General features: G+C 46.2%; 1 protein-coding gene across 1 annotated transcript; it reads right to left on the reverse strand.

Annotated features, from left to right (window-relative positions):
• Positions 1-340: 340 nt before the first annotated feature.
• LOC108799371 (kelch-like protein 35) lies at positions 341-12813 on the reverse strand. The gene is made up of 6 exons (XM_018571233.1): positions 11933-12813; positions 10869-11053; positions 9250-9368; positions 6282-6470; positions 3198-3386; positions 341-520 (listed from the first exon to the last, which is right to left on the reverse strand). The coding sequence occupies exons 1-6, from the start codon at positions 12811-12813 to the stop codon at positions 341-343; spliced, it is 1743 nt and encodes a 580-aa protein (XP_018426735.1).
• Positions 12814-13905: the final 1092 nt, after the last annotated feature.

The following is a 13905-nucleotide window of genomic DNA, read 5'->3' on the forward strand; positions in this document are numbered from 1 at the left end:
TGGAATGCATTACATCAGTGGTAGGCGTTCTCAGCACTCAAACTGCAAATCCCATCATCCATCTGCCTCTGGGAGTCATGCCTGTGGCTGTCAGAGTCTTGTAGTTCCACAACAACAGAGCTGAGGTTGCCTCCCCCTGCATTACATAGTCATAAACTGTCTCCGTTCCATCGTCATGGTCCTTGTCTTCATTGTCACAGTTGCTCTTCCCCCGGTGTTTACAATGTTCATTTCTTGAGTCCAATGACAAGCAAACCGGGAGCACTCCAGTGGTGACTGTCCCTCTTGACATTGCAGAATTTGGATCTGGTCATGTGATGTGGGAGCTCAGTCACGTGCTCTACCTGTGCAGAACGGTGACGCAGCCGTGGTGACTGATGGCGCGGAGCAGCGGCTGCCCCTCGGAAACCACGTTTGTCAGCGGATCGTACACAAAGGTTTTCTCCATCCCTTCCCCGTTTTCATCCCTTCCGCCCAGAATATAGATCTTCCCTCCGCAAACCGTCACCCCGCAGCTTTCCTAGAGAAAGAGAGAGACATCATTGCAGGTATAGTTAACCATATGAGAAAAAAAAAAAATCGCAAAAAAACTACCATATCCAGAACTGGCCATAGGCGACGCTTTATAAGCTTTTACCGCTCATCAATATAGTGTTATCAGTGATTGATAGCCCTAAAATTATTACACGCACTCCGGCGTTCACGGTGATATGTAACATGTGTGATGTAATGGTTGTTATCCCCCACCAGAGGGAAGAATGTCCCTCATTTCCTGTCACCAGGACCAATGGTGTATTTTGGTTTGGGGCTGCCCTAGTCAAGATGAAATTCGACATGTTCCGCTAATAGCCCACCACAGATCCTGCACAGGCCCATTGAGACCCTGCGGAGCCCACAACAGATCCTGCAAAGTCCCGCTGAGACCCTGCGGAGACCACCACAGATCCTGCAAAGCCCCCCCCGAGACACTGCGGAGCCCACCTAGACCCTGCAGAGCCCACCATAAACCCTGCAGAGCCCACCACAGATCCTGCAGAGCCCACCATAGACCCTGCAGAGCCCACCACAGATCCTGCAGAGCCCTTTTATGTTAGGTTTATGTTCTGTCTTTTATGTCGGGAGTTCAGCTGCAATCAGAGTTCTCACCAGTGGTCCGGGTAATGCGGCCGCCTCGTTCCATACATCCACCTCCGGCTTGTATCTGAAGATGGTGCTCATTAACCCTCCAATGACATAAACCGTCCCATCTAACTCCACTGCACTGATACAGTCCTTGCAGAACGGGGCGGGGGACTTGTAGGTCCATTTATCCTCCACGGGATCGTAACACTGAACCTGGAAGACACACAACACACAACACTTCTGTCATAATGCTGAAGAAGCCGATTACAGCTCTCTAAGATAATACAAGATGGAGGGAAATACAGAGGCCACGAAAGCTGTATCCCATAATCCTCAGATTCTAGTGGACAGCTTCTGGATCAATCACTTGTTTGTACTGGACTCCTACTATGTGGTTGTAGCACAATGTGTCCACAATTATTGTGTGTTAAGATCTACTTTTCAAATGACGAGCTCAATGACATCTACTAACCATAAAAAAATAACTGGGCTCTGACGGTTCGTACATTTCCAATCAGTTCTCTCTCCTACATTTTTACACTCAGAGCCAGGATTGTGGGAGGACCAAGTGCAAGGACACAAGATGTCTCTCCTTTCTCTCCCCTGGCTGTCTCTCCTCTGTCTCTCCTGCCTGTCTCTCCCCTGGCTGTCTCTCCTCTGTCTCCTGGCCGTCTCACCCTCTCTCCGCTGGTTGCTTCTCCTGGCTGTCTCTCCTCACTTTCTCTCCTCGCTCTTTCTCCAGGCTGTCTCTCCTCGCTCTCTCTCCTGGCTGTCTCTCCTCATTCCCTCTCATCTCTCTCCTTGCTGTCTCCCCTAACTCACTTTCCTACCTGTCTCTCCTCTCTCTCTCTCTTGGCTGTCTCTCCTTTCTCTCTCCTGGCTGTCTCTCCTCTCTCTCCCCTGGCTGTCTCTCTCTCTCTCCTAGCTGTCTCTCCTGGCTGTCTCTCCTCTCTCACCTGGTTGCTTCTCCTGGCTGTCTCTCCTCACTTTCTCTCCTGGCTCTTTGTAATGGATCCCGGGGACGCCGCCGTTCCGACTCACGGAACCGAGTGGAAGCTCCGCCCCCGGGCCGTCGACGTCATACGAGACCGCCTCCGGCCTCGTCATAAGCCTTGATCTCCCACCTGTCTGGCGTTCCAGCAGCCCAGCGTGGACGCCAGACGAGTGCCGGTCTCCTTGCCTACAGCCACACTCACCACAGCCTGCCTCAGTACTCACCACCCGAGATTGGACCCCGGCTGACAAACCCTGGGACACTCCGAGCTAGCGTGGCCAGGATCAAGCCACCCCGAACAGCAGGACGCCCAAACCGCAAGTATTCCCCTCTGGCTTGCCACCCACAGGGGATTTAACCTTTGCTGTAAGCTATCTGGGACTTGTACGTACTTTTGCATTGAAGATAAGGGAAGTCTTCCCCCTGCTGGTGGCTAATGAGATTGCATGCACTACTGAGATTATACTGTTTCTGTGGAACCACTTGTTACACCCCTGCTTGATGAACTGTGATATTACTTGGCTTTCATATGTGAAGTGAACATAGGAAGTTATAAAAATCAGGTCCATTGCTATATAAGTGATTGGGAACTCACGTATAGGGTTTGTGTGAATTGAACATACTCTCTTAAAGACGCTCATTGCTATGTGAAGTTAACATTAGTGAAGCGTAACACTCCCAACATCGTTCCTAGAGACTCCTCCTTATTTGCGCATTCCTTTATATTAATTACTTTAGGTGTAGCAAGCTTAGTTAGGTTGGAAGATAGATCAATGATGCACTGAGCTTGCTTGGCAATATCAAACCTTGCCATCACGTACTCCTGGACACAACAGATCCTGCAAAGTCCCGCTGAGACCCTGCGGAGACCACCACAGATCCTGCAAAGCCCCCCCCGAGACACTGCGGAGCCCACCTAGACCCTGCAGAGCCCACCATAAACCCTGCAGAGCCCACCACAGATCCTGCAGAGCCCACCATAGACCCTGCAGAGCCCACCACAGATCCTGCAGAGCCCTTTTATGTTAGGTTTATGTTCTGTCTTTTATGTCGGGAGTTCAGCTGCAATCAGAGTTCTCACCAGTGGTCCGGGTAATGCGGCCGCCTCGTTCCATACATCCACCTCCGGCTTGTATCTGAAGATGGTGCTCATTAACCCTCCAATGACATAAACCGTCCCATCTAACTCCACTGCACTGATACAGTCCTTGCAGAACGGGGCGGGGGACTTGTAGGTCCATTTATCCTCCACGGGATCGTAACACTGAACCTGGAAGACACACAACACACAACACTTCTGTCATAATGCTGAAGAAGCCGATTACAGCTCTCTAAGATAATACAAGATGGAGGGAAATACAGAGGCCACGAAAGCTGTATCCCATAATCCTCAGATTCTAGTGGACAGCTTCTGGATCAATCACTTGTTTGTACTGGACTCCTACTATGTGGTTGTAGCACAATGTGTCCACAATTATTGTGTGTTAAGATCTACTTTTCAAATGACGAGCTCAATGACATCTACTAACCATAAAAAAATAACTGGGCTCTGACGGTTCGTACATTTCCAATCAGTTCTCTCTCCTACATTTTTACACTCAGAGCCAGGATTGTGGGAGGACCAAGTGCAAGGACACAAGATGTCTCTCCTTTCTCTCCCCTGGCTGTCTCTCCTCTGTCTCTCCTGCCTGTCTCTCCCCTGGCTGTCTCTCCTCTGTCTCCTGGCCGTCTCACCCTCTCTCCGCTGGTTGCTTCTCCTGGCTGTCTCTCCTCACTTTCTCTCCTCGCTCTTTCTCCAGGCTGTCTCTCCTCGCTCTCTCTCCTGGCTGTCTCTCCTCATTCCCTCTCATCTCTCTCCTTGCTGTCTCCCCTAACTCACTTTCCTACCTGTCTCTCCTCTCTCTCTCTCTTGGCTGTCTCTCCTTTCTCTCTCCTGGCTGTCTCTCCTCTCTCTCCCCTGGCTGTCTCTCTCTCTCTCCTAGCTGTCTCTCCTGGCTGTCTCTCCTCTCTCACCTGGTTGCTTCTCCTGGCTGTCTCTCCTCACTTTCTCTCCTGGCTCTTTGTAATGGATCCCGGGGACGCCGCCGTTCCGACTCACGGAACCGAGTGGAAGCTCCGCCCCCGGGCCGTCGACGTCATACGAGACCGCCTCCGGCCTCGTCATAAGCCTTGATCTCCCACCTGTCTGGCGTTCCAGCAGCCCAGCGTGGACGCCAGACGAGTGCCGGTCTCCTTGCCTACAGCCACACTCACCACAGCCTGCCTCAGTACTCACCACCCGAGATTGGACCCCGGCTGACAAACCCTGGGACACTCCGAGCTAGCGTGGCCAGGATCAAGCCACCCCGAACAGCAGGACGCCCAAACCGCAAGTATTCCCCTCTGGCTTGCCACCCACAGGGGATTTAACCTTTGCTGTAAGCTATCTGGGACTTGTACGTACTTTTGCATTGAAGATAAGGGAAGTCTTCCCCCTGCTGGTGGCTAATGAGATTGCATGCACTACTGAGATTATACTGTTTCTGTGGAACCACTTGTTACACCCCTGCTTGATGAACTGTGATATTACTTGGCTTTCATATGTGAAGTGAACATAGGAAGTTATAAAACCAACAGGTCCATTGCTATATAAGTGATTGGGAACTCACGTATAGGGTTTGTGTGAATTGAACATACTCTCTTAAAGACGCGCATTGCTATGTGAAGTTAACATTAGTGAAGCGTAACACTCCCAACATCGTTCCTAGAGACTCCTCCTTATTTGCGCATTCCTTTATATTAATTACTTTAGGTGTAGCAAGCTTAGTTAGGTTGGAAGATAGATCAATGATGCACTGAGCTTGCTTGGCAATATCAAACCTTGCCATCACGTACCCCTGGGCTAGAGCACGTGATTGTAAACGTGTCTCCGCAGCTGAGCTCCATCTTCCTATTTAATAGATCATTACACTCTTGGTGCTCTCTCTCTCCTGGCTGTCTCTCCTCATTCTCTCTCCTGGCTGTCTCTCCTCATTCTCTCTCCTGGCTATCTTTCCTTGCTCTCTCTCTCTCCTTTCTGTCACCCCTAACTCCCTCCCCTGGCTGTCTCTCCTTGCTCATCTTCCTGGCTGTCTCTCCTCGCTCTCTCTCCTGGCTGTCTCTCCTCATTCCCTCTCCTGGCTGTCTCTCCTCGTTCTCTCTCATCTCTCTCCTTGCTGTCTCCCCTAACTCACTTTCCTGCCTGTCTCTCCTCTCTCTCTCTCCTGGCTGTCTCTCCTCATTCTCTCTCCTGGCTGTCTCTCCTCATTCTCTCTCCTGGCTATCTTTCCTTGCTCTCTCTCTCCTTTCTGTCACCCCTAACTCCCTCCCCTGGCTGTCTCTCCTCGCTCATCTTCCTGGCTGTCTCTCCTTGCTCTCTCTCTGAGCTGTCCCTTTTTGCTCTCTCCCCTGGCTGTCTCTCCTTTCAGGGGCACCCCAAATGTTCAGCAGCTTTTCACCTGCTTCCCGGCTCTTCATGCGCGCTGTCCTGTGCGCCGGGCAGTGCTAGTAATGTGTCCCCTCCCCCATCTGCAGCGTCCGACATATGTTGCCGCACTAGCACCAAGGGAGGGAGCTCAGGACATCTAGCTGCGATCTACCAGCTTTAGCTTTGCAAGCAACTGGTAGATGGTGATTGACCTAATGGGCACCCCTGTTGTAGCGCCTCCCCCGACTCCCTAAACTTCTATAACATTGTATAACTGGCAGAGACAGAGCTGTCTATTCTTCTAGTAATGAGCTGTCTGTCACCCAGTTGTCTATACTAGATTTCTAGAACCAAGCTGTCTGTTGCTCGCCTGTCTCCGATTGAAACCTCAGACTGACTGTACTATGGGAGGGGAAGAAGTCAATGAGCTGAAGCTGAGAAAAGGATTTTAAAAAAAACAAAATGGGAAGACTTGATGGGCCATTTGGTCTGTTTTTGCCGTCACTCCTTTATGTTTCTCTGTGTGTAAATTGTATTTTTAGCTATTGAGCATTGTGTGTAGGAACAGTCAGGCAGACATGCCCAGAGCTCCATTTGCTGGCTGAAGGGTAAAACACAAAATATTTATAGAACAACATGACAAAACCACCTCGCATTAAATATTAACACAAGGTAGACTTCATTACCCCAATCCCGCTGAATATCAGAAATGAGGATTACCTTGTCTGTGCTCCGATAATCATCTACTGCTCCGCCAATGACATAGAGCTTGTTCATCCAAGAGACCACCCCCGCAGAGCTCACAGCCTCCAGCATGGGAGTGCCAGTGGTCCAGGAATTGGTGAATGAGCTGTACCGTTCCATTGAGGACAACCGGCTCTGACCATCAAAGCCACCAACTGCGTAGATCTGTGGAGTAGAAGAGATGGGCATCCTGTTATTAGGGGACTGTGTGTCTTCTATGTCGTCATAAATGTAAATCTGGAATTTGTTATATAATTGTATATTAGACCCCACCACCCTAGGTATTCACTAATTAATAACTTTTATGTCATGAAGTGGAACTTTATTCAATCTGTGTTTGAGGGATCTCTTGCCTTGGTATATTTAGTTGCACATTATGGCGCATTTACCAAATAGTGTGCCTTCCTCTAGTGTTGACTAGACATGTGCGATTCGTTTCGTTACGAATCGAAATTCGTACGAATTTTCCTGAAATTTGTAAATTCGGAAGCATCCGAAATCCGAATTGCAGTTTCCGAATTATATCCAAAATACGAAATTCCGTTAACAAATTTCGGATCCGAATTTCTTTGAAACAGGAACTAATATTGCCCCTGTAAATGTCATGAACAACATGACAAGATTTTTTAATACGGATCCGCTGTTGCATTACAATACATACAAAGGCAGGAAATACGAAATTCCGTTACGAACATTCGTTATATATTGAAGTTAAAAAGCAAAGTACATATATATTGGAGTTGATGGTAGTTTTTTTTTATCCGAAATACGAAATTCGGATACGGAATCCGTTAACGGAATTCGTATTTCGGATAAAAAAACAACTACCACATCAACTCCAATATTAACAAAGGTATTTTTGCTTTTTAACTTCATCATAACGTATGTTCGTAAAGTTACGAAAATGTGCCGAAACTAACGAAAATCCGTATTTCGTACGAATCCGAATTGAGTTTCGGATACGAATTACGAAATACGAAATAACGGATATTCCGAAACGGAACGAAACGAAATGGAACAAATTTTTTGACGGCGCACAAGTCTAGTGTTGACAGATCCCTATATCCAGAGGCCACTCTATCCTCTACTGCCCCCATATTCCCACCCACTGCTTCTGGGTGCCCAATGGCTCCTCTTTGGCTATTGGGTGGCCATTGATGGATGTAACTGAGAAAAGGCTCAATGAAGTCCCCCTCGGCCCAACGAAGCCCCCCAATCCCCGGGTGTATGGTGAACATTTTCCAATACCAGACATTTTTCTGTTTTGTTAGTTCTTATTGTTTTGTTCTATTGTTCTCATTAAACAATTTTCATTTGGTAGGCGGGGGAGCAACATAAGCAGACCTTGCATTTTAAAGATAAGTTAGAGCAGTGGTTCTCAACTCGTGGGTCGCAACCCAAAAGTGGGTCGCGACACCCTCTGCAGTGGGTCGCGGCGTCATGTCTGAATAGACCAGCCTGAGACTGAATAGAGAGGGGGAATTTGTGGTTCAGCCTGTGGAACCTCATGTCAAACTGTCCCCTCTCAAACTCCCCGTTATCCGGCATCCACGGAGATTGGCAGACTCTGGATAAATGTTGTTTCTGGTTACTTAAGAGTTACTATTATAAATAGGTTTAACTAATGCTATACCCCATACTATACCACACCATAACAAACTCTGTATTGACTTCATATTAATATTGAAATAAAGTAACCAAAGGCAAATTAAGACGATCAGACACACTTAGCATTCCAGCACTTGTATTACACAACTAATACTGTGTGCACTGTGGCTGCCTGACATTGGGACTGGGAATCCACAGTATATTGTAATCTATGAGAAATACAGTGCAGTACTGGGAGTGATCACTAGGTGGCGCTTGTTCACAGACATCACTTTTCACAGATCGTCAGACACTCATTCCCAGGATAATACAGCACTTTTTCGGCCCATTTCTCTACCCTCCCATGCTGCAGAGCCCTCTCTCCCTCTCCTAGAAGGTCACAGATCAGCAGAATAGTGAGTGCACATTGGATTTGTTTTTTGCTGAGTAGATGAGAGCTCCAGTTAGTTGACTGTGAAGGTTCTCATTCATCCAGGCCGTGGTCTATCTGTAAATAATAAGTCAAGGCAACTGGACTTGCTGTATTTTTCTTGAAGACGTTTCACTGGACATCCGACCAGCTTTCTCAGTTCAGAATATGTGTACGTGTCTTCAAAGGAGTGACCTTTTTCTTTTAGATGTAGGTATAGTGCCGAATCCTGACCAGAGGGTTTGGCTCTTCTATGCTGTGCCATACACTGGTGTAGCTGCTGTTTTGTTTCACCGACATACAATTCTGAGCACTCCTCACTGCACTGGACAGCATACACAATGGTGCTCACCTCTCTCTTGCAAAGCGTTGGGGCTTTCGGGTGAACCAGTTGTTACCTCAGTGTATTGATGAGTTTAAAGCAGACAGAGATGTGATGTTTTTTTAAAACTCTTCTGAGTTTCTCAGACACCCCCCAGCTACATATGGGATGACCAAATTCTTCCGTTTGTCATGCTTTTCTCCCTCACTGGTACTCTTGGCATTCCTTCCTCTCCTTCTTTCTGTTTTGACAAAAGCCCAGTCTGGATACCCGCAAGTTTTAAGGGCCCCCTGAGGTGTTTGAATTAACAGAGAGTTTAGTGTAGTAACACTTTTCATGAACATCTTCTGATTGCATGCTCTCAGTAGACTCTCCCATACACCGTCAGAGTATGATGAAGTTTCCAATTAGTCCGATCATCTGTTTATCTAATCATTGTGCTCTAATCTGATCATTACACTCACTGTCAGCTGTACAAAGTTGCTGATATAGTGCATAGTTAGTACATAAAAACTGGAACCCGTGTATGGACACACTTGAGGACTGGCCACACACAGGCCATGAAATGTGTAGGACAGAAGGTATCTGGAATGATCTGCACTCACTTGTCCCTTCAGTGTCACCATGCCATGTCTCCATCTCCCCGTGTTCAGCGAGGCGACTTTAATCCAACTGTTCACATGGACATTGAGCATCCAAACCTCTCTGCTGTGTATATGACCACCTGGAATGTGGGATGATATACCGCGGGAATTAAAGGGTAACTCCACACACAGCCAATATTTCATTTTTGTACTCCAATTACAGTGAACCTTTTACTTTACAAGACAGAAATACATTCCTGAAGCATTGCAATATACAGCAACAGTTTGAACTCTCCACCTTTATCATGCAAAACCATCCTGGAGCTCCGGTCTCGTGACTCTGCCTAGGCTGAGATGATGCCCTCAGTCTGCTGCAGGCAGGAGGAAGCATTTCAGTCTCAGTCTCCTATGTTTAGGCTGCAACATTGTTACTTTGTAACAAGTCACAAGATGAGCGCTTGATCTGTGTTAGACATTGGCGAACACTGCACAGGCAGCAGGATGTTATATCTGTGGGTGTGCCAGCAACTAGGAAGTTATAACTAAAAGTGTGTATCTGAGCAATATATAAAACAAACGTAGTACATCTCAGCAATACCAACACATTCCTCATGTTGTATCCATTTAAAGAAACTGAAAGTACAAAAGAAGAGTTGCTGATCGACCAGAAATCCAGTGAGATCCTAACTTCCTGTTTGAGCTGACAACTCTGCTCAGGGGCGTCCCGAGGCCGGGTGTCATCTGGAGCGGGTACCGGTTGACACCCCGGCCTGACATCATCGTGCATGTGTGAGGACAGCAGCGCGCATGTGCGGCCAACCTGGTGATAACCACTGACAACCATCTTGGTGATGGACGCCGGCAAAGAGAGGAGGGGACGTTCACCCGGCGGGATAAGGTATGCCTCCAGGGCCCCTCCTCTCTCTTGCAACTGTTTTCAGAGGGGGTGACACCTAAATGACGTCAGTCATTTTGGTGTCACCCCTCCAATGGTATCACCCGTTTGCGGGCCGCACCCCCTGCACTCTCCTTGTTACGCCACTTCCTCTGCTATATGTAAATCCCAGACAATGCTGTCAGCTCTGCTTGTGTTCTTCTCTTCTGGGCTACATAACACCTCTCCCTCTCCTAACAAAAGGGGAGGTGTTCTGTACTCTAAAAGGGCAGGGCTGACAACACTGCTCGGGATTTCAGCACAGCAGAGGCTACAGGAAGTTACTGGAAGCTCACCGGATTTCTGGCCAGATCAACAGCAATTTTTCTGTACATGTACGTTGGATTAACACCTTTTTATGGTTTTCCTTTCAAAAGAAATGCATCAAAATATTTGCCAATGCATGCGTTCAGCCCCACAACAATGCACGTCATAGTGCACGTCAAGGTATCTTAATGGGATGTTTTTTAGAATTTTGCCCAGACTTACCCTTATGTATAGTATACTGTATATAGTGGATATAAGAAAACTTATATTTTCAATTCAGAAGCTCCCTCAAGCAATTTTTTAAAACTAGAAGCAGTGAAGAGTCTTGTAAATTCCTATCCCCTCCCCCTACAACCGCTTTGGGCACTCAGCCAGAATACTGATAGTTTACATTGACTACGTGCTGTTTACCAATGAACCCATATGTGTTCATTCATACCTGAGATATAAATGTTATTCTTCAACACACATGTGGCCATCTCCGATTTGCTGTATCCTGGGAGTCCCGAGAGCCCCGTCCACGTTCCCGTCTTGGGGTCACAGCTGTCAATGTAGGGTAACTTTAAGACACCCTTCTTGTCACAGCCACCAATGACAACGGTCATTTCAGACAAATCCATGAATCTGAAGGGATATTGTGGTACACAAATAAGAGGTATTCAGATATAATCACATTTGTTGAAGCCACCCGACCTTTGCAAATTTATACAGAAATGTATACAATGAACTTCAGATTCCAATTTATATTTATAATATGTACAGTGCAGCTCATTCATTATTTTTTTTATTAGTGTTCTTGTATGCACATAAGACCAGTTATCTAAATTCTCTACAAAACATTTTTTTTACAAACCCTCAAATTAAGACAAAAAAAAACCACAAAAAATGCAGGCACAAGACAAGGAAAAGGGCAAAAATGTAAAAGTCTTTCTAATATTTATTTTTGAGTATTTATTGTTTTATTAGTTTTAATACATCAGGAAAGATAATGATTACTGTTTGATTTAAGACATGATGTGTTAACAAAAAGCACATAAAACCACAAAACACATAAATAAATAACCGAAAAAAAATTGTAAAATATAAAACAAAAGTTTTTGGCCTTTTCCTTGGGGTTTTTTTTTCCACCTTTTATTAGTGAATTTTGAAGTAACTTGGAATGGCAAAATTAAAATGGTGAGGCTCTTGAAGGCTACAAAAGCTCTTTTTAAACTATCCTGGACCTGTCTGTGTTCCAAAAACAGCCCCTGGTTTGCCTCATTTTAGCTTTTTTTGAGGCAAAAAAGAGACCCAAATAGAAAATTAAATACATTAAACTACCCTAAATACCAGCAAAATATGCTATACATTAAAAAAAGAATTAAAAAAAATTTCCTACCTAATTCTCCTAAGCAGCTCAAATTTTTTCCTAGCGTTAAAAATTGTTTTTGCGGCTAAATCAATTTCACTGAAATCACTTCGCTCATCCCTACGAATGACATAAGCCAAAAAGTATCTAATTACCTTCTTGGTCTCATCCTAATTGAATTACCGCTGTTACCGAGAATATGGTACATCTGAGCTTCGTAAAACAAAGGGAAACACTCTGGGGAGTCATTCATGATTTTGTCCATTTCCACCTTCTCCAGGTAATAAGCAGGGTCCAGCAAGGGCAGTCTGACATGTTCCAGCAGATCCTTGGACACCTTTGCTCCTCCTCTTGTTTTATTTTTCCCGACCCATCTCAAGACGGCTTCAAAGACCACCTCCTCCTTGGACACCACTAGGTCATCGCTGGACAAGTACCCGATCAGTTCCTCTTTGCTTAGGTCCAGGAATTCCTCCTGCATGGAGACTTCGGTAAACCTTTCCATCATCATCTTCTGGGTTTTCTCAGACAGCGTAGGGATGTAATACTTGTCTGCAATTTGCTTGATCCCTACACAGTTCGAAGGGCCTAGTTGACGCTCAAGAAATTTCACGCACAGGTTTCGTAAACTGCTGATGTCAAGAAAGTCTGAAATCCGTAGGATCTCTTGAACATTTTCTTCTTCAATTGGAATTCTCCCTTCGTACATGAAGTCCAAAACCAGAGCCGTGTATGGCGCTGAAACGTCAGGAAGGTTGACCGTGCCAAGATGGCTTTCTTTCAGATTGCTGGTGAACATGGCTTGAAAATAAGCACTTTTGGCACACAGGACGACTCGGTGGCAGGGGAAGTGCTGACCTTCTACCTGTAGGGTTAGATCGGTGAACACCCCATTTTTCCTTGAGATGTTTAAACTCTGTAGGATTTCATTAGCGTAACATGACCCAACGCAGGGCCTAGAAATGACTCCGTGTGCTGTGTGTTCTCTGATGGGACTCTGGAGACACTTGGTCCCATAGCTCACTTCTTTTTTCATCCTGTAAAACAACAAATAATAATGAATAGAAATAATAGAAAATAAATATACCTTTGTTTAATCATCCTGGACAATCAGGATGACCAATGATCCCAAAGCCGTTGAGAAGATGTCGCTGTCGGTGAGGGAGTTTGCGAACATTACATTGTCGAAGCGGGGGAGAGGGGGGGGGGAGTATGGTTCTGCTCAGGGCCGTTCCATCAGGCAGCATCTCATTGGGAGCAATGGGAGGCGCTGTGGGTTGGCCGCAGGGTCCCATGTTGCTAAGAGCTCCGTCCGCCATCTCATCCAGCTCACTGGTGTCACTGGTTGCCAGGAGCTGAACAGGACACTCTGGCTTGCGCCCCGCCAAGCTCCTGGCAACCACTAACATCAGTGAGCTGGGTGGGATGCCAGACAGAACCGCTGACAATCAGCAAATTGTGTGGGGACAAGATGAGAAACACATACTTCCCACCACACTCTTTGACCCCAGGGGAGAGAGAGTTTTGGAAAGGTGCTCCCAAATATTTATCACCTTCCTCTAGCCATACCTCTGAGTGAGCCTTGCTCAGGGATTGGTCAAATGTGGACAAATGCACTTTATCCCATTTGTTATATCATTAGGAGTCCTAATGATATAACAAATATTATATATAAAAAGTCAAATTCTATTCTTTCTCTCTTACTTTAAGTGGATTTGTATTGCTGTCTCCGTCCCTGGGGGTGGGGTGGGGGGGGCAACCACTGTCAGCAATGGGAGAATCCATGTGAGTCATTCAGTAATTCAATTAATGATGAACTGCCCCTTTGCCAACGTTCATATTTTAAGCAATCATAAATCACCTCTGTATTTAATATACGTGATACGGAATGACCTGCCAGCTTGAACTGCCTACAAAAATCTCTGATGTGATTTACATACAACAGATGATAAGGGCTAAATTTTAATCCAAGCTAAAAGCTTTGAAAATGGGAATCATGATGCAGCCAATCAATATTTCCCATTAACAGACCTATTGTGCAAGAGACATTGTCACTCTGTGTGCTCAGGGCAGGGTGGTGTCCCTTCGAGGCCATGAGGAATAATAATTTTCTGGTTCATAATAACTT

The sequence above is a fragment of the Nanorana parkeri genome, unplaced genomic scaffold, assembly GCF_000935625.1.
Source record: "Nanorana parkeri isolate BGI_ZX_2015 unplaced genomic scaffold, ASM93562v1 scaffold1708, whole genome shotgun sequence".
NCBI classification, from domain to species: domain Eukaryota; kingdom Metazoa; phylum Chordata; class Amphibia; order Anura; family Dicroglossidae; genus Nanorana; species Nanorana parkeri.

Excerpts from the sequence above, each read along its gene's own strand:
- LOC108799371 (XM_018571233.1), bottom strand. The coding sequence starts at position 12,813 with ATGAAAAAAGAAGTGAGCTATGGGACCAAGTGTCTCCAGAGTCCCATC. Across the intron at positions 9,369-10,868 it reads GAATAACATTTATATCTCAG|GTGGTCATATACACAGCAGA; the intron begins GTATGAATGAAC and ends CCCACATTCCAG. Across the intron at positions 521-3,197 it reads CCGCATTACCCGGACCACTG|GAAAGCTGCGGGGTGACGGT; the intron begins GTGAGAACTCTG and ends CTCTTTCTCTAG.